This window comes from Oncorhynchus gorbuscha, linkage group LG24, assembly GCF_021184085.1.
Source record: "Oncorhynchus gorbuscha isolate QuinsamMale2020 ecotype Even-year linkage group LG24, OgorEven_v1.0, whole genome shotgun sequence".
Taxonomy (NCBI): domain Eukaryota; kingdom Metazoa; phylum Chordata; class Actinopteri; order Salmoniformes; family Salmonidae; genus Oncorhynchus; species Oncorhynchus gorbuscha.
In genome coordinates this window covers 44,439,118-44,463,498 of record NC_060196.1, presented here as the reverse complement: position 1 = coordinate 44,463,498, position 24,381 = coordinate 44,439,118, and the positions used below count along the sequence as shown (strand labels likewise).

General features: G+C 46.2%; 1 protein-coding gene across 3 annotated transcripts in view; it reads right to left on the bottom strand.

Moving 5' to 3' along the window:
- LOC124012111 overlaps window positions 1-22,768 on the bottom strand; it is an 87,712-nt gene extending 64,944 nt beyond the window's left edge. For 2 of the 3 annotated variants that reach the window (XM_046325544.1, XM_046325545.1), the window contains exons 1-3: window positions 22,370-22,768; window positions 19,772-20,513; window positions 18,562-18,750 (exon numbers count right to left, since the gene is read on the bottom strand). In XM_046325544.1, the coding sequence (XP_046181500.1) occupies window positions 18,562-18,750; window positions 19,772-20,513; window positions 22,370-22,442 (1,004 nt within the window). In that variant the 5' untranslated portion in view covers window positions 22,443-22,768. The remainder of the gene's footprint in view (window positions 1-18,561; window positions 18,751-19,771; window positions 20,514-22,369) is intronic. The other variant, XM_046325546.1, reaches the window with a different exon arrangement.
- Between the last annotated feature and the right edge of the window lie 1,613 nt (window positions 22,769-24,381).

Sequence of the window (24,381 nt, the reverse complement as noted above, 5' to 3'; positions counted from 1 at the left end):
GTATCTCTCTTCCCCTCTTTCTCTGTATCTCTCTTCCCTCTCTGTATCTCTCTTTCTCTGTATCTCTCTTCCCTCTCTTTCTCTGTATCTCTCTTCCCTCTCTTTCTCTGTATCTCTCTTCCCTCTCTTTCTCTGTATCTCTCTTCCCCTCTCTTTCTCTGTATCTCTCTTCCCCTCTTTCTCTGTATCTCTTCTTTCTCTGTATTCTCTTCATCTCTCTTTCTCTGTATCTCTCTTCCCCTCTCTTTCTCTGTATCTCTCTTCCCTCTCTTTCTCTGTATCTCTCTTCCCTCTCTTTCTCTGTATCTCTCTTCCCTCTCTTTCTCTGTATCTCTCTTCCCTCTCTTTCTCTGTATCTCTCTTCCCTCTCTTTCTCTGTATCTCTCTTCTCTCTCTTCCCCTCTCTGTATCTCTCTTCCCTCTCTTTCTCTGTATCTTCTCTCTTTCTCTGTATCTCTCTTTCTCTCTATCTCTCTTCACCTCTCTTTCTCTGTATCTCTCTTCACCTCTCTTTCTCTGTATCTCTCTTCCCCTCTCTTTCTCTGTATCTCTCTTTCTCCTCTCTTTCTCTGTATCTCTCTTCCCTCTCTTTCTCTGTATCTCTCTTCCCCTCTCTTTCTCTGTATCTCTCTTCCCTCTCTTTCTCTGTATCTCTCTTCCCTCTCTTTCTCTGTATCTCTCTTCACCTCTCTTTCTCTGTATCTCTCTTCCCTCTCTTTCTCTGTATCTCTCTTCCCTCTCTTTCTCTGTATCTCTCTTTCTCTTCTCTATTCCCTCTCTTTCTCTGTATCTCTCTTCCCCTCTCTTTCTCTGTATCTCTCTTCTCTTTCTCTCTCTTTCTCTGTATCTCTCTTCCCCTCTCTTTCTCTGTATCTCTCTTCACCTCTCTTTCTCTGTATCTCTCTTCACCTCTCTTTCTCTGTATCTCTCTTTCTCTGTGTCTCTCTTCCCTCTCTTTCTCTGTATCTCTCTTCCCTCTCTTTCTCTGTATCTCTCTTCACCTCTCTTTCTCTGTATCTCTCTTCCCTCTCTTTCTCTGTATCTCTTCCCCTCTCTTTCTCTGTATCTCTCTTCCCCTCTCTTTCTCTGTATCTCTCTTCCCCTCTCTTTCTCTGTATCTCTCTTCCCTCTCTTTCTCTGTATCTCTCTTCCCCTCTCTCTCTCTGTATCTCTCTTCCCTCTCTTTCTCTGTATCTCTCTTCCCCTCTCTTTCTCTGTATCTCTCTTCCCCTCTCTTTCTCTGCATCTCTCTTCCCCTCTCTTTCTCTGTATCTCTCTTTCTCTGTATCTCTCTTACCCTCTCTTTCTCTGTATCTCTCTTTCTCTGTATCTCTCTTTCTCTGTGTCTCTCTTCCCCTCTCATTCTCTGTATCTCTCTTCCCCTCTCTTTCTCTGTGTCTCTCTTCCCCTCTCTTTCTCTGTGTCTCTCTTCCCCTCTCATTCTCCGTATCTCTCTTCCCCTCTCATTCTCCGTATCTCTCTTCCCCTCTCATTCACTGTATCTCTCTTTCTCTGTATCTCTCTTCCCCTCTCATTCTCTGTATCTCTCTTCCCCTCTCGTTCTTTGTATCTCTCTTTCTCTGTATCTCTCTTCCCCTCTCTTTCTCTACATCTCTCTTCCCCTCTCGTTCTTTGTATCTTCTCTCTCTGTATCTCTCTTTCCTCTCTCTGTATCTCTCTTTCTCTGTATCTCTCTTTCTTCTCTGTATCTCTCTTCTTTTCTCTCTGTATCTCTCTTCCCCTCTCTTTCTCTGTATCTCTCTTCCCCTCTCTTTCTGTATCTCTCTTCATCTCTTTCTCTGTATCTCTCTTCCCTCTCTTTCTCTGTATCTCTCTTTCTCTGTATCTCTCTTCCCTCTCTTTCTCTGTATCTCTGTATCTCTCTTCCCCTCTCTTTCTCTATCCTCTCTCCCTCTCTTTCTCTGTATCTCTCTTTTCTCTGTATCTCTCTTCCCTCTCTGTATCTCTCTTCACCTCTCTTTCTCTTTATCTCTCTTCACCTCTCTTTTCTCTGTATCTCTCTTTCCCTCTTTCTCTCTTCCCTCTCTTTCTCTGTATCTCTTTTCTCTGTATCTCTCTTCCCTCTCTTTCTCTGTATCTCTCTTCCCTCTCTTTCTCTGTATCTCTCTTTCTCTTTCTCTGTATCTCTCTTCCCTCTCTTTCTCTGTATCTCTCTTCACCTCTCTTTCTCTGTATCTCTCTTCTGTATCTCTCTTTCTCTGTATCTCTCTTCCCCTCTCTCTGTATCTCTCTTCCCTCTCTCTCTGTCTCTCTTCCCTCTCTTTCTCTGTATCTCTCTTCCCCTCTCTCTGTATCTCTCTTCCCCTCTCTTTCTCTGTATCTCTCTTCCCTCTCTTTCCTGTATCTCTTTCTCTGTATCTCTCTTCCCTCTCTTCTCTGTATCTCTTCTCTTCTCTGTATCTCTCTTCCCCTTTCTCTGTATCTCTCTTCCTGTTCTTGTATCTCTCTCTGTATCTCTCTTCTTCTCTTCTGTATCTCTCTTCACCTCTCTCTCTCTGTATCTCTCTTCCCTCTTTCTCTGTATCTCTCTCTCTTCTCTGTATCTCTCTTTCTCTGTATCTCTCTTCCCTCTCTTTCTCTGTATCTCTCTTCCCTCTCTTTCTCTGTATCTCTCTCTTTCTCTGTATCTCTCTTCCCTCTCTTTCTCTGTATCTCTCTTCCCCTCTTTCTCTGTATCTCTCTTCCCTCTCTTTTCTCTGTATCTCTCTTCCCCTCTCTTTCTCTGTATCTCTCTTCCCCTCTTTCTCTGTATCTCTCTTCTTTCTCTCTCTCTTCTCTCTGTATCTCTCTTCCCCTCTCTTTCTCTGTATCTCTCTTCCCCTCTCTTTCTCTGTATCTCTCTTCCCTCTCTTTCTCTGTATCTCTCTTCCCTCTCTTTCTCTGTATCTCTCTTCTCTGTATCTCTCTTTCTCTGTGTCTCTCTTCCCCTCTCATTCTCTGTATCTCTCTTCCCCTCTCTGTATCTCTCTTCCCCTCTCTTTGTGTCTCTCTTCCCCTCTCTTTCTCTGTATCTCTCTTCCCCTCTCATTCTCTGTATCTCTCTTCCCCTCTCATTCTCTGTATCTCTCTTTCTCTGTATCTCTTTCCCTCTCATTCTCTGTATCTCTCTTCCCCTCTCTTTCTGTATCTCTCTTCTCTGTGTATCTCTCTTCCCCTCCTCTTTCTCTGTATCTCTCTTCCCTCTCTTTCTCTGTATCTCTCTCTGTATCTCTCTTTCTCTGTATCTCTCTTCCCTCTCTCTCTCTCTCTTCTCTCTTTCTCTGTATCTCTCTTTCTCTGTATCTCTCTTCCCCTCTCTCTTTCTCTGTATCTCTCTTTCTCTGTATCTCTCTTCCCCTCTCTTTCTCTGTATCTCTCTTCTCTTCTCTGCTCTCTCTTCCCTCTTTTCTCTGTATCTCTCTTTCTCTGTATCTCTCTTCCCCTCTCTTTCTCTGTATCTCTCTTCACCTCTCTTTCTCTGTATCTCTCTTCACCTCTCTTTCTCTGTATCTCTCTTCACCTCTCTTTCTCTGTATCTCTCTTCACCTCTCTTTCTGTATCTCTCTCTTCACCTCTCTTTCTCTGTATCTCTCTTTCTCTGTATCTCTCTTCTGTATCTCTCTCTTTCTCTGTATCTCTCTTCTTTCTCTGTATCTCTCTTCACCTTCTGTATCTCTCTTCACCTCTCTTTCTCTGTATCTCTCTTCTCTCTCTTTCTCTGTATCTCTCTTCCCCTCTCTCTTTCTCTGTATCTCTCTCTCTCCCTCTTTCTCTGTCTCTCTTCCCTCTCTTTCTCTGTATCTCTCTTCACCTCTCTTTCTCTGTATCTCTCTTCCCTCTCTTTCTCTGTATCTCTCTTCCCTCTCTTATCTCTCTATCTCTCTTCTCTCTTCTCTCTTTCTCTGTATCTCTCTTCCCTTCTCTGTATCTCTTTCTCTCTGTATCTCTCTTCCCCTCTCTTTCTCTGTATCTCTCTTCCCCTCTCTTTCTCTGTATCTCTCTTCCCCTCTCTTTCTCTGTATCTCTCTTCCCTCTCTTTTCTCTGTATCTCTCTTCCCCTCTCTTTCTCTGTATCTCTCTTCCCCTCTCTTTCTCTGTATCTCTCTTCACCTCTCTTTCTCTGTATCTCTCTTCCCCTCTCTTTCTCTGTATCTCTCTTTCTCTGTATCTCTCTTTCTGTATCTCTCTTCCCCTCTTCTCTGTATCTCTCTTCCCTCTCTTTCTCTGTATCTCTCTTTCCCTCTCTCTGTTCTCTGTGTCTCTCTTCCCCTCTCTTTCTCTGTATCTCTCTTCCCCTCTCTTTCTCTGTATCTCTTCCCCTCTCTTTCTCTGTATCTCTCTTCCCCTCTTTCTCTGTATCTCTCTTCTCTTCTTTTCTCTGTATCTCTTTCTCTGTATCTCTTCTCTTTTTCTCTGTATCTCTCTTCCCTCTCTTTCTCTGTATCTCTCTTTCTCTGTATCTCTCTTTCTCTGTGTCTCTCTTCCCCTCTCATTCTCTGTATCTCTCTTCCCTCTCTTTCTCTGTGTCTCTCTTCCCTCTCTTTCTCTGTGTCTCTCTTCCCCTCTCATTCTCTGTATCTCTCTTCCCCTCTCATTCTCCGTATCTCTCTTCCCCTCTCATTCACTGTATCTCTCTTTCTCTGTATCTCTCTTCCCTCTCATTCTCTGTATCTCTCTTCCCCTCTCTTCTTTGTATCTCTCTTTCTCTGTATCTCTCTTCCCCTCTCTTTCTCTACATCTCTCTTCCCCTCTCTTCTTTGTATCTCTCTTTCTCTGTATTTCTCTCTCTGTATCTCTCTTTCTCTGTATCTCTCTTCTCTGTATCTCTCTTCTCTCTTCACCTCTCTTTCTCTGTATCTCTCTTCCCTCTCTTTCTCTGTATCTCTCTTCCCCTCTCTTCTCTGTATCTCTCTTCCCCTCTCTGTTCTCTGTATCTCTCTTCCCTCTCTTTCTCTGTATCTCTCTTCCCCTCTCTTATCTCTGTATCTCTCTTCCCCTCTTTCTCTGTATCTCTCTTCCCTCTCTTTCTCTGTATCTCTCTTCTCTGTATTCTCTTTCTCTGTATCTCTCTTCTCCTCTCTTTCTCTGTATCTCTCTTCCCTCTTTTCTCTGTATCTCTCTTCCCCTCTCTTTCTCTGTATCTCTCTTCCTCTTTTCTCTGTCTCTCTCTCTTTCTCTGTATCTCTCTTCCCCTCTATTTCTCTGTATCTCTCTCCCTCTCTTTCTCTGTATCTCTCTTCCCCTCTCTTTCTCTGTATCTCTCTTCACCTCTCTTTCTCTGTATCTCTCTTCCCTGTCTCACTTTCTCTGTATCTCTCTTCCCTCTCTTTCTCTGTATCTCTCTTTCCCTCTCTTTCTCTGTATCTCTCTTCCCTCTCTTTCTCTGTATCTCTCTTCCCTCTCTTTCTCTGTATCTCTCTTCCCTCTCTTTCTCTGTATCTCTCTTCCCTCTTTCTCTGTATCTCTCTTCCCTCTCTCTTTCTCTGTATCTCTCTTCCCCTCTCTCTCTGTATCTCTCTTCCCCTCTCTTTCTCTGTATCTCTCTTCTCTGTATCTCTCTTTCTCTGTATCTCTCTTCCCCTCTCTTTCTCTGTATCTCTCTTCCCCTCTCTTTCTCTGTATCTCTCTTTCTCTGTATCTCTTTCCCCTCTCTTTCTCTGTATCTCTCTTCCCTCTCTTTCTCTGTATCTCTCTTCCCCTCTCTTTCTCTGTATCTCTCTTCCCCTCTCTTTCTCTGTATCTCTCTTTCTCTGTATCTCTCTTTCTCTGTATCTCTCTTCCCCTCTCTTTCTCTGTCTCTCTTCACCTCTCTTTCTCTGTATCTCTCTTTCTCTGTATCTCTCTTTCTCTGTATCTCTCTTCCCTCTCTCTCTGTATCTCTCTTCCCTCTCTTTCTCTGCATCTCTCTTCCCCTTCTCTTTCTCTGTATCTCTCTTTCTCTGTATCTCTCTTCCCTCTCTTTCTCTGTATCTCTCTTCACCTCTCTTTCTCTGTATCTCTCTTCCCCTCTCTTTCTCTGTATCTCTCTTCTGTATCTCTCTTCCCCTCTCTCTCTGTATCTCTCTTCCCCTCTCTTTCTCTGTATCTCTCTTCCCCTCTCTTTCTCTGTATCTCTCTTCCCTCTCTTTCTCTGTATCTCTCTTCACCTCTCTTTCTCTGTATCTCTCTTCCCTCTCTCTCTGTATCCCTCTTTCTCTGTATCTCTTCCCTCTCTTTCTCTGTATCTCTCTTCCCTCTCTTTCTCTTTATCTCTCTTCCCCTCTCTTTCTCTGTATCTCTTTCTCTGTATCTCTCTTCCCCTCTCTTTCTCTGTATCTCTCTTCCCCTCTCTTTCTCTGTATCTCTCTTCCCCTCTCTTTCTCTGTATCTCTCTTCCCCTCTCTTTCTCTGTATCTCTCTTTCTCTGTATCTCTCTCTGTATTCTCTCTCTTTCTCTGTATCTCTCTTCCCCTCTCTTTCTCTGTATCTCTCTTCCCCTCTCTTTCTCTGTATCTCTCTTCACCTCTCTTTCTCTGTATCTCTCTTTCTCTGTATCTCTCTTCCCCCTCTCTGTATCTCTCTTCCCCTCTCTTTCTCTGTATCTCTCTTCCCCTCTCTTTCTCTGTATCTCTCTCCCTCTCTTTCTCTGTATCTCTCTTCCCTCTCTTTCTCTGTATCTCTCTTCCCCTCTCTCTCTGTATCTCTCTTCCCTGTATCTCTTTCTCTGTATCTCTCTTCTGTATCTCTCTTCCCTCTCTTTCTCTGTATCTCTCTTCCCTCTCTTTCTCTGTATCTCTCTTCCCCTCTCTTTCTCTGTATCTCTCTTCTCTATCTCTCTTCCCCTCTCTCTCTGTCTCTCTCCCTCTCTTTCTCTGTATCTCTCTTCCCCTCTTTCTCTGTATCTCTCTTCACCTCTCTTTCTCTGTATCTCTCTTCCCTCTCTTTCTCTGTATCTCTCTTCCCTCTCTTTCTCTGTATCTTTCTCTGTATCCTCTCTCCTCTCTTTCTCTGTATCTCTCTTCTCTCCCTCTCTTTCTCTGTATCTCTCTTCCCCTCTCTTTCTCTGTATCTCTCTTCTCTGTATCTCTCTTCCCCTCTCTCTCTGTATCTCTCTTCCCTCTCTTTCTCTGTATCTCTCTTCCCTCTCTTTCTCTGTATCTCTCTTCCCTCTCTTTCTCTGTATCTCTCTTCTGTATCTCTCTTTCTCTGTGTCTCTCTTCCCTCTCTTCTCTGTATCTCTCTTCCCCTCTCTTTCTCTGTGTCTCTCTTCCCCTCTCTTTCTCTGTGTCTCTCTTCCCCTCTCATTCTGTATCTCTCTTCCCCTCTCTTCTCTGTATCTCTCTTCCCCTCTCTCATTCTCTGTATCTCTCTTTCTCTGTATCTCTCTTCCCTCTCATTCTCTGTATCTCTCTTCCCTCTCTTTCTCTGTATCTCTCTTCCTGTATCTCTCTCTCTCTTTATCTCTCTTTCCCCTCGTTCTTGTATCTCTGTATCTCTCTCTGTATCTCTCTTTCTCTGTATCTCTCTTCCTGTATCTCTCTTTCTCTGTATCTCTCTTCCCTCTCTTTCTCTGTATCTCTCTTCCCTCTCTCTCTCTGTATCTCTTTCTCTGTATCTCTCTTCCCTCTCTTTTCTCTGTATCTCTCTTCCCTCTCTTTTCTCTGTATCTCTCTTCTCTGTATCTCTCTTCCCTCTCTTTCTCTGTATCTCTCTTCCCTCTCTTTTCTGTATCTCTCTTCCCTCTCTTTCTCTGTATCTCTCTTCACCTCTCTTTCTCTGTATCTCTCTTCCCTCTCTTTCTCTGTATCTCTCTTTCTCTTCTCTGTATCTCTCTTCCCCTCTTTCTCTGTATCTCTCTTCCCCTCTCTTTCTCTGTATCTCTCTTCCCTCTCTTCTCTGTATCTCTGTATCTCTCTTTCTCTGTATCTCTCTTCCCTCTCTTTCTCTGTATCTCTCTTCCCTCTCTTTCTCTGTATCTCTCTTTCTCTGTATCTCTTTTCTGTATCTCTATTCACCTCTCTTTCTCTGTATCTCTCTTCCCCTCTCTTTCTCTGTATCTCTCTTTCCCTCTCTTCTCTGTTCTCCTCTCTTTCTCTGTATCTCTCTTCCCTCTTTCTCTGTATCTCTGTCACCTCTCTCTTATCTCTCTTCTCTCTTTCTCTGTATCTCTCTTCTGTATCTCTCTTTTCTCTGTGTCTCTCTTCCCTCTCTTTCTCTGTATCTCTCTTCCCTCTCTTTCTCTGTATCTCTCTTCCCTGTATCTTCTCTGTATCTCTCTTCCCTCTCTTTCTCTGTATCTCTCTTCCCTCTCTTTCTCTGTATCTCTCTTCCCCTCTTTTCTCTGTATCTCTCTTCCCTCTCTTCTCTCTTTCTCTGTATCTCTCTTCCCTCTCTTTCTCTGTATCTCTCTTCACCTCTCTTCTCTCTGTATCTCTCTTCCCCTCTCTTCTCTCTGTATCTCTCTTCCCTCTCTTTCTCTGTATCTCTCTTTCCCTCTCTTTCTCTGTATCTCTCTTCCCTCTCTCTTCTCTGTATCTCTCTTCCCTCTCTTTCTCTGTATCTCTCTTCTCCTCTCTTTCTCTTCTTTCTCTGTATCTCTCTTCCCTCTCTTTCTCTGTATCTCTCTTCACCTCTCTTTCTCTGTATCTCTCTTCACCTCTCTTTCTCTGTATCTCTTTTCTCTGTATCTCTCTTCCCTCTCTCTCTCTGTATCTCTCTTCCCTCTCTTTCTCTGTATCTCTCCCCTCTCTCTCTCTCTCTATCTCTCTTCCCTCTCTTTCTCTGTATCTCTCTTCTGTATCTCTCTCTCTGTGTCTCTCTTCCCTCTCATTCTCTGTATCTCTCTTCCCCTCTCTTTCTCTGTATCTCTCTTCCCCTCTCTTTCTCTGTGTCTCTCTTCCCCTCTCATTCTCCGTATCTCTCTTCCCTCTCATTCTCCGTATCTCTCTTCCCTCTCATTCTCTGTATCTCTCTTTCTCTGTATCTCTCTTCCCCTCTCATTCTCTGTATCTCTTCCCTCTCTTCTTTGTATCTCTTTCTCTGTATCTCTCTTCCCTCTCTTTCTCTGTATCTCTCTTCCCTCTCTCTTCTCTGTATCTCTCTTCTCTGTATTTCTCTTCCCCCTCTCTGTATCTCTCTTTCTCTGTATCTCTCTTTCTCTGTATCTCTCTTTCTCTGTATCTCTCTTCCCTCTCTTTCTCTGTATCTCTCTTCCCCTCTCTTTCTCTGTATCTCTCTTTCTCTGTATCTCTCTTCCCCTCTCTTTCTCTGTATCTCTTTCCCCTCTCTCTCTCTGTATCTCTCTTTCTCTGTATCTCTCTTCCCCTCTCTTTCTCTGTATCTCTCTTCCCTCTCTTTCTCTGTATCTCTCTTCACCTCTCTCTTCTCTGTATCTCTCTTCACCTCTCTTTCTCTGTATCTCTCTTCCCTCTCTTTCTCTGTATCTCTCTTCCCTCTCTCTCTGTATCCTTCTTCTTTCTCTGTGTCTCTCTTCCCCTCTCTTTCTCTGTATCTCTCTTCCCCTCTTTCTCTGTATCTCTTCCCCTCTCTTTCTCTGTATCTCTCTTTCTGTATCTCTTTCCCCTCTCTTTCTCTGTATCTCTCTTCCCTCTCTTTCTCTGTATCCCTCTCTTTCTCTGTATCTCTTTCCCCTCTCTTTCTCTGTATCTCTCTTTCCCTCTCTCTGTATCTCTCTTCCCCCTCTCTTCTCTGTATCTCTCTTTCTCTGTATCTCTTTCTCTGTATCTCTCTTCCCCTCTCATTCTCTGTATCTCTCTTCCCCTCTCTTTCTCTGTATCTCTCTTCCCCTCTCTTTCTCTGTGTCTCTCTTCCCCTCTCATTCTCCGTATCTCTCTTCCCCTCTCTCATTCTCTGTATCTCTCTTCCCCTCTCATTCACTGTATCTCTCTTTCTCTGTATCTCTCTTCCCTCTCATTCTCTGTATCTCTTCCCTCTCTCTCTGTATCTCTCTTCTCTGTATCTCTTCTCTGTATCTCTCTCTCTGTATCTCTCTTCTCTGTATCTCTCTTCCCTCTTTCTCTGTATCTCTCTTCCCTCTCTTTCTCTGTATCTCTCTTTCTCTGTATCTCTCTTCCCCTCTCTCTCTGTATCTCTCTTCCCCTCTCTTTCTCTGTATCTCTCTTCCCCTCTCTCTCTGTATCTCTCTTCCCCTCTCTTTCTCTGTATCTCTCTTCCCCTCTCTTTCTCTGTATCTCTCTTCCCCTCTCTCTCTGTATCTCTCTTCCCCTCTCTTTCTCTGTATCTCTCTTCCCTCTCTCTTCTCTGTATCTCTCTTTCTCTGTATCTCTCTTCCCTCTCTTTCTCTGTATCTCTCTTCCCCCTCTTTCTCTGTATCTCTCTTCCCTCTCTTTCTCTGTATCTCTCTTCCCCTCTCTTTCTCTGTATCTCTCTTCCCCTCTTTCTCTGTATCTCTCTTTCTCTGTATCTCTCTTCCCTCTCTTTCTCTGTATCTCTCTTCCCCTCTCTTTCTCTGTATCTCTCTTTCTCTGTATCTCTCTTCCCCTCTCTTTCTCTGTATCTCTCTTCCCCTCTCTTTCTCTGTATCTCTCTTCCCCTCTCTCTCTGTATCTCTCTTTCTCTGTATCTCTTTCTCTGTATCTCTCTTCCCTCTTTCTCTGTATCTCTCTTCACCTCTCTTTCTCTGTATCTCTCTCTCTGTATCTCTCTTCCCTCTCTCTCTGTATCTCTTTCTCTGTATCTCTCTTCCCTCTCTTTCTCTGTATCTCTCTTTCTCTCTGTATCTCTTCCCCTCTCTTCTCTGTATCTCTCTTCCCTCTCTTTCTCTGTATCTCTCTTCTCTCTCTATCTCTCTTTCTCTCTCTGTATCTCTTCCCCTCTCTTTCTCTGTATCTCTCTTCCCTCTCTTTCTCTGTATCTCTCTTCCCTCTCTTCTCTGTATCTCTTCACCTCTCTCTCTCTCTTTCTCTGTATCTCTCTTCCCTCTCTTCTCTGTATCTCTCCTCACCTCTCTTTCTCTGTATCTCTCTTCACCTCTCTTTCTCTGTATCTCTCTCTCTCTCTCTTTCTCTGTATCTCTCTTCACCTCTTTCTCTGTATCTCTTTCCCCTCTTTCTCTGTATCTCTCTTCCCCTCTCTTTCTCTGTATCTCTCTTCCCTCTCTCTCTGTATCTCTCTTCTCTTTCTCTGTATCTCTCTTTCTCTGTATCTCTTTCCCCTCTCTTTCTCTGTATCTCTCTTCCCCTCTCTTTCTCTGTATCTCTCTTCCCTCTCTTTCTCTGTATCTCTCTTCCCCTCTCTTTCTCTGTTCTCTCTCTCTCTGTATCTCTCTCCCCTCTCTTTCTCTGTATCTCTCTTCCCTCTCTTTTCTCTGTATCTCTCTTCTCTGTATCTCTCTTCACCTTTCTCTGTATCTCTTCCCTTCACTCTCTCTTTCTCTGTATCTCTCTTCACCTCTCTTTCTCTGTATCTCTCTTCTCTGTATCTCTTCCCCTCTCTTTCTCTGTATCTCTCTTCCCTCTCTTTATCTCTCTCTCCCCTCTCTTTCTCTGTATCTCTCTTCCCTCTCTTTCTCTGTATCTCTCTTTCTCTGTATCTCTCTTCTCTGTGTCTCTCTTCCCTCTCTTTCTCTGTGTCTCTCTTCCCCTCTCTTTCTCTGTATCTCTCTTCCCCTCTCTTCTCTGTATCTCTCTTCCCCTCTCATTCACTGTATCTCTTTCTCTGTATCTCTCTTCCCCTCTCATTCTCTGTATCTCTCTTCCCTCTCTTTCTCTGTATCTCTCTTTCTCTGTATCTCTCTTCCCCTCTCTTTTCTGTATCTCTCTTCCCTCTCTCTTGTCTCTTCTCTGTATCTCTCTTTCTCTGTATCTCTCTTTCTCTGTATCTCTCTTCTCTGTATCTCTTCTCTCTGTATCTCTCTTCCCTCTCTTTCTCTGTATCTCTTTCCCCTCTCTTTCTCTGTATCTCTCTTTCTCTGTATCTCTCTCTGTCTCTCTTCCCTCTCTTTCTCTGTATCTCTCTTCCCTCTCTTTCTCTGTATCTCTCTTCTCTGTATCTCTCTCCCCTTTTCTCTGTATCTCTCTTCCCTCTCTTTCTCTGTATCTCTCTTCCCTCTCTTTCTCTGTATCTCTCTTCCCTCTCTCTCTGTATCTCTCTTCTCTCTCTTTCTCTTATCTCTCTTCTCTGTATCTCTCTTCCCTCTCTTTCTCTGTATCTCTCTTCCCTCTCTTTCTCTGTATCTCTCTTCACCTCTCTTTCTCTGTATCTCTCTTCCCCTCTTTTCTCTGTATCTCTCTCTCTGTCTCTCTTTCCCTCTCTTTCTCTGTATCTCTTCTTCCCCTCTTCTCTGCATCTCTCTTCCCTCTCTTTCTCTGTATCTCTCTTTCTCTGTATCTCTCCCCTCTCTACCCTCTCTCTTCTGTATCTCTCTTTCTCTGTATCTCTCTTCTCTGTGTCTCTCTCCCTCTCTTTCTCTGTATCTCTCTTCCCCTCTCTTTCTCTGTGTCTCTCTTCCCCCTCTCTTTCTCTGTGTCTCTCTTCCCTCTCATTCTCTGTATCTCTCTTCCCCTCTCATTCTCTGTATCTCTCTTCCCCTCTCATTCTGTATCTCTCTTCTCTGTATCTCTCTTCCCCTCTCATTCTCTGTATCTCTCTTCCCCCTCTCTTCTTTGTATCTCTCTCTCTCTGTATCTCTCTTTCTCTGTATCTCTCTTTCTCTGTATCTCTCTTTCTCTGTATCTCTCTTCCCTCTCTTTCTCTGTATCTCTCTTCCCCTCTCTTTCTCTGTATCTCTCTTCCTCTCTTTCTCTGTATCTCTCTTCCCTCTCTTTCTCTGTATCTCTCTTTCTCTGTATCTCTCTTCCTCTCTCTCTGTATCTCTCTTCCCTCTCTTTCTCTGTATCTCTCTTCACCTCTCTTTCTCTGTATCTCTCTTCACCTCTCTTTCTCTGTATCTCTCTTCACCCTCTTTCTCTGTATCTCTCTTCCCTCTCTTCTCTGTATCTCTCTTCCCCTCTCTTTCTCTGTATCTCTCCTCACCTCTCTTTCTCTGTATCTCTCTTCACCTCTCTCTCTCTGTATCTCTCTTTCCTCTCTCTTTCTCTGTATCTCTCTTCACCTCTCTTTCTCTGTATCTCTCTTCCCCTCTTTCTCTGTATCTCTCTTTCTCTCTCTCTATTCTTCTCCCCTCTCTCTGTATCTCTCTTCACCTCTCTTTCTCTGTATCTCTCTTCACCTCTCTTTCTCTGTATCTCTCTCTGTATCTCTTTCTGTATCTCTCTTCCCTCTCTTTCTCTGTATCTCTCTTCCCCTCTCTCTCTGTATCTCTCTTTCTCTGTATCTCTCTTCACCTCTCTTTCTCTGTATCTCTCTTCCCTCTGTATCTCTCTTCACCTCTCTTTCTCTGTATCTCTCTTTCTCTGTATCTCTCTTCCCTCTCTTTCTCTGTATCTCTCTTCCCTCTCTTTCTCTGTATCTCTTCCCCCTCTCTGTATCTGTATCTCTCTTCCCTCTCTTTCTCTGTATCTCTCTTCACCTCTCTTTCTCTGTATCTCTCTTCCCCTCTCTTTCTCTGTATCTCTCTTCCCTCTTTCTCTGTATCTCTTCTTCACCTGTTCTCTGTTCTCTCCCCCTCTCTTCTCTGTATCTCTCTTTCTCTGTATCCTCTCTCTCTGTATCTCTTCACCTCTCTTTCTCTGTATCTCTCCTCACCTATCTTTCTCTGTATCTCTCTTCACCTCTCTTTCTCTGTATCTCTCTTCCCTCTCTCTCTGTATCTCTCTTCCCCTCTCTCTCTGTATCTCTCTTCCCCCTCTTTCTCTGTATCTCTCTTCACCTCTCTCTCTCTGTATCTCTCTTCCCCTCTCTTTCTCTGTATCTCTCTTTCTCTGTATCTCTCTTCACCTCTCTTTCTCTGTATCTCTCTTCTCTGTCTCTCTTCTCTGTATCTCTCTTCCCCTCTCTTTCTCTGTATCTCTCTTCTCTGTATCTCTCTCTCTCTGTATCTCTCTCTCTCTGTATCTCTCTTCCCTCTCTCTCTGTATCTCTCTTCCTGTATCTCTCTTCTCTGTATCTCTCTTCCCTCTCTCTCTGTATCTCTCTTCCTGTATCTCTTTTCTGTATCTCTTCCCCCCTCTCTCTGTATCTCTCTTCCCCTCTTCTCTGTATCTCTCTTCTCTCTGTATCTCTCTCTGTATCTCTCTGTATCTCTCTTCCCTCTCTCTCTCTTGTATCTCTCTTTCTCTGTATTTCTCTTCCCCTCTGTATCTCTCTTCCCCTCTCTCTGTATCTCTCTTTCTCTGTATCTCTCTTCCCTCTCTTTCTCTGTATCTCTCTTCCCTCTCTCTGTATCTCTCTCTCTCTCTCTCTGTATCTCTCTTCCCTCTCTTTCTCTGTATCTCTCTTCTCTCTGTATCTCTCTTCCCCTCTCTTTCTCTGTATCTCTCTTCTCTGTATCTCTTCTCTCTCTGTATCTCTCTTCCCTCTCTCTCTCTGTATCTCTCTCACCTCTCTTTCTCTGTATCTCTCTTCCCTCTCTCTCTGTATCTCTCTTCTCTCTGTATCTCTCTTCCCCTCTCTTTCTCTGTATCTCTCCTCACCTATCTTTCTCTGTATCTCTCTTCTCTCTGTACCTCTCTTTCTGTATCTCTCTTCTCTGTATCTCTCTTTTCTCTGTATCTCTCTTCCCCTCTCTTTCTCTGTATCTCTCTTCCCTCTCTCTCTCTGTATCTCTTCCCTCTCTCTATCTCTATTCCCCCTCTCTCTGTCTCTCTTCCCTCTCTTTCTCTGTATCTCTCTTCCCTCTCTCTCTGTATCTCTCTTTCTCTGTATCTCTTTCTCTGTATCTCTCTTCACCTCTCTTTCTCTGTATCTCTCTTCACCTCTCTCTCTGTATCTCTCTTTCTCTGTATCTCTCTTCCCCTCTCTTTCTCTGTATCTCCTTCTCTCTGTATCTCTCTTCACCTCTCTTTCTCTGTATCTCTCTTTCTCTGTATCTCTTCCCCTCTCTTTCTCTGTATCTCTCTTCCCCTCTCTTTCTCTGTATCTCTCTCTCTCTGTATCTCTCTTCCCTCTCTGTATCTCTCTTCCCCCTCTCTCTCTATCTCTCTTCCCTCTCTCTCTGTATCTCTCTTCCCTCTCTCTCTGTATCTCTCTTCCCTCTCTTTCTCTGTATCTCTCTTCCCCTCTCTCTCTGTATCTCTCTTCCCTCTCTTTCTCTGTATCTCTCTCTCTGTATCTCTCTTCCCTCTCTTCTCTGTATCTCTCCTCACCTATCTCTCTCTGTATCTCTTCACCTCTCTTTCTGTATCTCTCTCTCTATCTCTGTTCTCTCTTTCTCTGTATCTCTCTTCACCTCTCTTCTCTGTATCCCCCCTCTTCTCTCTATCTCTCTTCCCCTCTCTCTCTGTATCTCTCTTCCCTCTCTCTCTCTGTATCTCTCTCTGTATCTCTATTCCCTCTCTTCTCTGTATCTCTCTTTCCCCCCTCTCTCTGTATCTCTCTTCCCCTCTCTCTCTGTATCTCTCTTCCTCTCTATCTCTCTTCTCTCTTCCCCTCTCTCTCTGTATCTCTCTCCCTCTCTTTCTCTGTATCTCTCTTCTCTGTATCTCTCTCTCTCTGTATCTCTCTTCCCCTCTCTCTCTGTATCTCTCTTCCCTCTCTTCTGTATCCCCCCTCTCTCTCTATCTCTCTTCCCCTCTCTCTCTGTATCCCCCCTCTCTCTCCCCCCTCTCTCTCTGTATCCCCCCTCTCTCTCTCTCTCTCTTCCCTCTCTCTCTCTGTATCCCCCCCTCTCTCTCTCTATCTCTCTTCCCCTCTCTCTGTATCCCCCCCTCTCTCTCTCTATCTCTCTTCCCCTCTCTCTCTGTATCCCCCCTCTCTCTCTATCTCTCTTCCCCCCTCTCTCTCTGTATCCCCCCTCTCTCTCTCTATCTCTCTTCCCTCTCTCTCTGTATCCCCCTCTCTCTCTCTCTATCTCTCTTCCCCTCTCTCTCTGTATCCCCCCTCTCTCTCTCTATCTCTCTTCCCCTCTCTCTCTGTATCCCCCCCTCTCTCTCTCTATCTCTCTTCCCCTCTCTCTCTGTATCCCCCCTCTCTCTCTATCTCTCTTCCCTCTCTCTCTGTATCCCCCCTCTCTCTCTCTATCTCTCTTCCCCCTCTCTCTCTGTATCCCCCTCTCTCTCTCTATCTCTCTTCCCCTCTCTCTCTGTATCCCCCTCTCTCTCTCTATCTCTCTTCCCCTCTCTCTCTGTATCCCCCTCTCTCTCTCTATCTCTCTTCCCTCTCTGTATCCCCCTCTCTCTCTCTATCTCTCTTCCCCTCTCTCTCTGTATCCCCCTCTCTCTCTCTATCTCTCTTCCCTCTCTCTCTGTATCCCCCCTCTCTCTATCTCTCTTCCCCCCTCTCTCTCTGTATCCCCCTCTGTATCTCTCTCTCTATCTCTCTTCCCTCTCTCTCTGTATCCCCCCTCTCTCTCTCTATCTCTCTTCCCCCTCTCTCTCTGTATCCCCCTCTCTCTCTCTATCTCTCTTCCCCTCTCTCTCTGTATCCCCCCTCTCTCTCTCTCTCCCCTCTCTCTTCCCCCTCTCTCTCTATCCCCCCTCTCTCTCTCTATCTCTCTTCCTCTTCCCCCTCTCTCTGTATCCCCCTCTCTCTCTCTCTATTCCCTCTCTCTGTATCCCCCTCTCTCTCTCTATCTCTCCCCCTCTCTCCCCCCTCTCTCTATCTCTCTTCCCCTCTCTCTCTGTATCCCCCTCTCTCTCTCTATCTCTCTTCCCCTCTCTCTCTCTATCCCCCCTCTCTCTCTGTATCTCTCTTCCCCCCTCTCTCTCTGTATCCCCCCTCTCTCTCTCTCTATCTCTCTTCCCCTCTCTCTCTGTATCCCCCTCTCTCTCTCTCTCTCTCTTCCCCTCTCTCTCTGTATCCCCCTCTCTCTCTCTATCTCTCTTCCCCTCTCTCTCTGTATCCCCCTCTCTCTCTCTATCTCTCTTCCCCCTCTCTCTCTGTATCCCCCCTCTCTCTCTCTATCTCTCTTCCCCTCTCTCTCTGTATCCCCCTCTCTCTCTCTCTCTCTTCCCCCTCTCTCTGTATCCCCCCCTCTCTCTCTCTATCTCTCTTCCCCTCTCTCTCTGTATCCCCCTCTCTCTCTCTATCTCTCTTCCCCTCTCTCTCTGTATCCCCCTCTCTCTCTCTTCTCTCTCTCTCTTCCCCCTCTCTCTCTGTATCCCCCTCTCTCTCTCTATCTCTCTTCTTCCCTCTCTCTCTGTATCCCCCTCTCTCTCTCTATCTCTCTTCCCCTCTCTCTGTATCCCCCTCTCTCTCTCTATCTCTCTCCCCTCTCTCTCTGTATCCCCCTCTCTCTCTCTCTCTCTCTCTCTCCCCCCTCTCTCTCTCCCCCCTCTCTCTCTCCCTCTCTCTCTATCTCTCTTCCCCTCTCTCTCTGTATCCCCCCCTCTCTCTATCTCTCTTCTCTCTCTCTGTATCCCCCCTCTCTCTATCTCTCTTCCCCTCTCTCTCTGTATCCCCCTCTCTCTCTCTATCTCTCTTCCCCTCTCTGTATCCCCCTCTCTCTCTATCTCTCTTCCCCTCTCTCTGTATCCCCCTCTCTCTCTCTATCTCTCTTCCCTCTCTGTATCCCCCCTCTCTCTCTCTCTCTTCTCTCTCTCTGTATCCCCCTCTCTCTCTATCTCTCCCTCTCTCTGTATCCCCCTCCTCTCTATCTCTCTTCCCCTCTCTCTGTATCCCCCTCTCTCTCTCTATCTCTCTCCCCCTCTCTCTGTATCCCCCTCTCTCTCTATCTCTCTTCCCTCTCTCTCTGTATCCCCCTCTCTCTCTCTATCTCTCTTCCCCTCTCTCTCTGTATCCCCCTCTCTCTCTCTATCTCTCTTCCCCCTCTCTCTCTGTATCCCCCCTCTCTCTCTCTATCTCTCTTCCCCTCTCTCTCTGTATCCCCCTCTCTCTCTCTATCTCTCTTCCCCTCTCTCTCTGTATCCCCCCTCTCTCTCTCTATCTCTCTTCCCCTCTCCCCTCTCTGTATCCCCCCTCTCTCTCTCTCTATCTCTCTTCCCCTCTCTCTCTGTATCCCCCCCTCTCTCTCCTCTCTTCCCCTCTCTCTCTGTATCCCCCCTCTCTCTCTCTATCTCTCTTCCCCCTCTTTCTCTGTATCCCCCTCTCTCTCTCTATCTCTCTTCCCCTCTCTCTCTGTATCCCCCCTCTCTCTCTCTATCTCTCTTCCCCTCTCTCTCTGTATCCCCCCCTCTCTCTCTATCTCTCTTCCCTCTCTCTCTGTATCCCCCCTCTCTCTCTCTATCTCTCTCTTCCCCTCTCTCTGTATCCCCCCTCTCTCTCTCTATCTCTCTTCCCCTCTCTCTCTGTATCCCCCCCTCTCTCTCTCTATCTCTCTTCCCTGTATCTCTCTCTCTGTATCCCCCCCTCTCTCTCTCTATCTCTCTTCCCCCTCTCTCTCCCCTGTATCCCCCCTCTCTCTCTCTCTCTCTCTATCTCTCTTCCCCTCTCTCTCTGTATCCCCCCTCTCTCTCTCTATCTCTCTTCCCCCCTCTTTCTCTGTATCTGTATTTCTGTCTATTTCTCTCTTAGACATACACTGACCTGCGTTTGCGGAGTCGCCTGTTCTCAATCCTCAGGCGGTGGAGTCGTTTGGCGAAGAAGACGATGATGATGATGAGTAGGATGAGGGTCGTAGAGGCCACACCCACTACCACACACAGCACCTGGAAGTCTGTCACCACCCAATCACAACGAGAGCCCTTGTTCCACATATAGTCCTGAACATTACATCTAGAGAGATAGGGGTGGGGGGATATTTTAACTATAGAATAGACAGACCGGCAGTAGAATTCAGGAAGTATTTGTGTCTCTAAAACAAGCTGCCGCGCTATCTGACGGTTGTTACAAGGCAATGTCAATGAGTTGATGTACTGCTACTAGTACTGTAGAAAAACAGAGGCGTTGGATGTTCTAAGTCCTCGGCAATGCTTAAAGCACATCAGGAGACCACATTGTTTTTGTGATATTTTTGTTGTTGCATGTAGTTACCCTTTAATTGCAGTGCTCACCAGCATAAGGCTGTTTTTAGCAGTGTTTTTGGAGTGCACATGAGACGGTAGAGTTTGCAAAAGAAATACCCAAATAATCAGGAAATCAATCTGCCAGGTAATCATAGGCTACTCTGTAGTTAACATTTAATTAAGAATGTTTTGGGGAAAGCCTTTCCATCTACCACTAGCTTCTTCATTAGCATCATCTCGAACAGCTACACAAAGTGGTACAGGGATTCTCGCTGCTTCTTCAGTATGAATCACTGATGTATTCTGTTCATGTCTTACTATGCAAATGAATACATTTTCAATACATTTAGTTGATTCCCTACTAAGTTCAATACATTTTTGAATATTGTTGAATTCTGTTTTAATGTCTGGATTCCAGTCCTTGTTCTCTGCATCTCAGATTTGATAGGGCCTACATGTGCCTGTCCTCGGTTAGATCAGAAGTCTGTCCAGTAATTAAGAGAGAATCAGCCCAGACTAGTCCTATAATAAGATCAACTGGATCAGAGAGGGTGTGTTTCTGTGTTTGACATGTGGAAGGGGAGGTTCAGGTTGGGTAAGGACATATGGACCCCCCCCTGCTGAGTAGGCTTGTGGCCCTGCATGTTTCTACATGTTTGTCAGTGGGGTGTCTATTCTGGTTTTGTTAGAAAGACACCAGCTGTATATTGTTCTGTAGTGTACAAACCACTAAGCCCCCACCCATATTATTGTACATGTATTCCTTTCCACTGACGATTGTGCAAAATTACCTGCAGAATGCTCCCATTCCAGTAGCGATGGTACAAACTCCTCTGTTGTAGCAGAAGTCAGGCTGTGCGTCACACTGAGACACACACTCACCCCCGACTTCTGACCTCACAAAGCCCAGACCACACCCATCTGACCCCTGAGGAGGGAAAGGAGGAGGGGGGGATTGAGACTGAGAGGGTGGCTGGGGATCATCATTGTCAGGGGTAACATTGGGGACAGGGGAGCCAGTGAGCGATGGGTTTTCATCCTCCATGTCTGCCAGAGGGGTCAGGGTCGGATCAGGGTCAAGGGTTGTGTCTATGGTGGAGAGTTCGTCATCGGGGGACAAGTAGTCGTAGAAATCTGACAGAGTCCAGGCTGTGGGGTCTCCCGCCCGCTGCTGCAGGGGCTGAACTACAGCCGTCAGCCAATCAGAATCAGACGAGAGGTCAGGGGTCAAGGGGCGGTCGGGGTTATGGAACTCCACCTTGATGATATCATCTGAGTGTTCCTGATATTCCCCGCCAGTTAGCTCTTCTCTGATTGGCTGACCGTCCTGTTCAGTGAAGTCCAAGTGGGGGTGTCTTCTGTGAGAGGGTTTGCGTTTGATGGCGCTGAGAGGAAGTCCAGCCGCTAGTCCTAACCCTAAACCAATCAGCTCTGCTGAGTCATCACCGATAAGGACCGCCCTTTCTACAGCGGAGAAAGATGATTGGCTGTGCTGGACTTCCGTCCTGCTGACGGTGGTCAATGAGAGGTCTCCTGTCAGGTCAATCAGAAACAACAAATAGATCAGGACACACCCACACATACACAGGAGACAGACATGATCATTCAAAATCCAGAGTAGCGTGATTGGAAGCTGATGTGCTCAATTAAAATGAATGGAAAACTGCTCTCTCTCTCCCTCCCTCCCTCCTTCTATACTTTGAAGCAGAAGCTGTGTTTTTCAGTGTGGATTAGGAGTAGTGATGTTCTAACATGCTCTACTGACCACAGATGAAATTAGATTAGGATTACAGCTATAGGTTAAACACTGACCATGTCAAAATACTCACAGCAATCTACTGACGGACACCACAGGAGAGGAGAAGAGTGTAAAGGAGAGGAGAGGAGCGGAGAGGAGCAGAAAGAGGAGGAGCAGAAAGGAGAGGAGCAGAAAGGAGAGGAGCAGAAAGGAGAGGAGCGGAAAGGAGAGGAGCGGAAAGAAGAGGAGCAGAAAGTCAGAAATGTATGGACATGCCACTACAAATACAGTTTGTTACCATAGTAACAGATCTGTAGCCATAGTAACAGAGCTCTGACTATGGTAACCAGGTTGGCTTGGCTACGATTGGTCAGAGCTCAGTCCCAGCAACCTCTCCTGGCAGGAGAGCACAGGATCATGGGTAGCTATACCGGTTGGCCACTAACACACATGCACACACACACACAATATGAGTGTGTGTGCTTGTGTTGACGGTGATACATTGTGACAGAATGTTGCTCTCTGGGGCCACAGGGCAGATGGACCTCACAGGGTGGGTCCACACACATTCCAATACGCAGTACACACACACACACACACACCCACACACACACACACACACACACACACACACACACACACACACACACACACACACACACACACACACACACACACACACACACACACACACACACACACACACACACACACACACACACACACACACACACACAGGTGATGTAATTCAAATTCCTTATCTCTTCTACACTAATGTTTGATCAACTCCATCTGTGTTTGTATTTGTGATTGTGCATACAAGTGTGTGCCCGTGTGCACGCTTGTGTCAGTGTGTGTGTGCGTGTTTGTGATCTGGGACAGCAGTTGCCCGTTGGCAAAACAACGTCAGTGATCAATAAAGAAGCTTTCAGCTGATCGATTACACTCTCTGATGACCAATGAAGAAGCTATCAGAGCCAGAGTTTATTACTAGCAGTAATAGACAGAAAAAACACTCATTCCATACTATATATGACTATATGAGTAATACTAACTATATTCCAAAGTCAGCGACACATTCAGACAAAATAATGACATGCTGAAGATAATGGATTTTATAGTCTCTCTCTCTCCCTCTCCCTCTCTCTCTCTCTCTCTCTCTCTCTCTCTCTCTCTCTCTCTCTCTCTCTCTCTCTCTCTCTCTCTCTCTCTCTCTCTCTCTCTCTCTCTCTCTCCTCTCTCTCTCTCTCTCTCTCTCTCTCTCTCTCTCTCTCTCTCTCCCTCTCCCTCTCCCTCTCCTCTCTCCTCTCTCTCTCTCTCCCTCTCCCTCCCCTCTCTCTCTCTCTCTCTCTCTCTCTCTCTCTCTCTCTCTCTCTCTCTCTCTCTCTCTCTCTCTCTCTCTCTCTCTCTCTCTCTCTCTCTCTCTCTCTCTCTCTCTCTCTCTCTCCCTCTCTCTCTCCCTCTCTCTCTCTCTCTCTCTCTCTCTCTCTCTCTCTCTCTCTCTCTCTCTCTCGCTGTTGAGCCCACATTTCCAGACGTTTGAGGTGTAATAGTGAACAGACACACACACACACACATAAACACACACACAGAAGAGACACACATAAACACACACACAGACAGACACACACACACACAGCAGTGTTCTTACCTTGAGCAGACAGAGAGAGGAGGAGAGACATCATTAACGACCAACTCCACGACCGGCTCTCCCAGCGCGCCATACCACCGTCCTCCGACACAGACCGCGCTACACACACTGGTACACACACCGATGCACCAGGACACACACACACCAGACCCAGTTACTCAGCAGCACAGACTCCTTCAGAGTGTGTGTGTGTGTGTGTGTGTGTGTGTGTGTGTGTGTGTGTGTGTGTGTGTGTGTGTGTGTGTGCGTGCGTGCGTGCGTGCGTGCGTGCGTGCGTGCGTGCGTGCGTGCGTGCGTGCGTGCGTGTGTGTGTGTCAGTGTGTGTGTGTAGCAGTGGTAATCCAAGCATAAACCCTCTCTGTGTTCAGATCTGTTGCCGGTGAGACATGGCTGCTCTGTCTGTGGTCTGGGGTTGTTCTGCTCCACTGTCTGTTCCCCCCTATGTTGGTTTAGTCCTTTCCCCCCTATGTTGGTTTAGTCTGTTTTCCCCCCTCTGTTGGTTTAGTCTGTTCCCCCTCTGTTGGTTTAGTCCGTTCCCCCCTCTGTTGGTTTAGTCCGTTCCCCCGCTGTTGGTTTAGTCCTTTCCCCCTCTGTTGGTTTAGTCTGTTCCTCCCTCTGTTGGTTTAGTCTGTTCCTCCCTCTGTTGGTTTAGTCTGTTCCCCCTCTGTTGGTTTAGACTGTTCCTCCCTCTGTTGGTTTAGTCTGTTCCTCCCTCTGTTGGTTTAGTCTGTTCCCCCCTCTGTTGGTTTAGTCCGTTCCCCCCGCTGTTGGTTTAGTCCTTTCCCCCCTCTGTTGGTTTATTCCGTTCCTCCCTCTGTTGGTTTAGTCTGTTCCTCCCTCTGTTGGTTTAGTCTGTTCCCCCCTCTGTTGGTTTAGACTGTTCCTTCCTCTGTTGGTTTAGTCTGTTCCTCCCTCTGTTGGTTTAGTCTGTTCCTCCCTCTGTTGGTTTAGTCTGTTCCTCCCTCTGTTGGTTTAGTCTGTTCCTCCCTCTGTTGGTTTAGTCTGTTCCTCCCTCTGTTGGTTTAGTCTGTTCCTCCCTCTGTTGGTTTAGTCCGTTCCCCCCTCGGTTGGTTTAGTCCTTTCCCCCCTCTGTTGGTTTAGTCTGTTCCTCCCTCTGTTGGTTTAGTCTGTTCCCCCCTCTGTTGGTTTAGTCTGTTCCTCCCTCTGCTGGTTTAGTCTGTTCCTCCATCTGTTGGTTTAGTCTGTTCCTCCCTCTGTTGGTTTAGTCTGTTCCCCCCTCTGTTGGTTTAGTCTGTTCCTCCCTCTGTTGGTTTAGTCTGTTCCTCCCTCTGCTGGTTTAGTCTGTTCTTCCCTCTGCTGGTTTAGTCTGTTCCTCCATCTGTTGCTTTAGTCTTTTCCTCACTCTGCTCTTTAGTCTGTTCCTCCCTCTGCTGGTTTAGTCTGTTCCTCCCTCTGCTGGTTTAGTCTGTTCCTCCCTCTGCTGGTTTAGTCTGTTCCTCCCTCTGCTGGTTTAGTCTGTTCTTCCCTCTGCTGGTTTAGTCTGTTCCTCCATCTGTTGGTTTAGTCTGTTCCTCCATCTGTTGGTTTAGTCTGTTCCTCCCTCTGTTGGTTTAGTCTGTTCCTCCCTCTGTTGGTTTAGTCTGTTCCTCCCTCTGTTGGTTTAGTCTGTTCCTCCCTCTGTTGGTTTAGTCTGTTCCTCCCTCTGTTGGTTTAGTCCGTTCCCCCCTCGGTTGGTTTAGTCCTTTCCCCCCTCTGTTGGTTTAGTCCTTTCCCGTCGCTCTGGATAAGAGCGTCTGCTAAATGTCTTAAATGTAAATGTAAATGTTGGTTTAGACTGTTCCCCCCTCTGTTGGTTTAGTCCGTTCCCCCCTCTGTTGGTTTAGTCCGTTCCCCCCTCTGTTGGTTTAGTCTGTTCCTCCCTCTGCTGGTTTAGTCTGTTCCTCCCTCTGCTGGTTTAGTCTGTTCTTCCCTCTGCTGGTTTAGTCTGTTCCTCCATCTGTTGCTTTAGTCTTTTCCTCCCTCTGCTCTTTAGTCTGTTCCTCCCTCTGTTG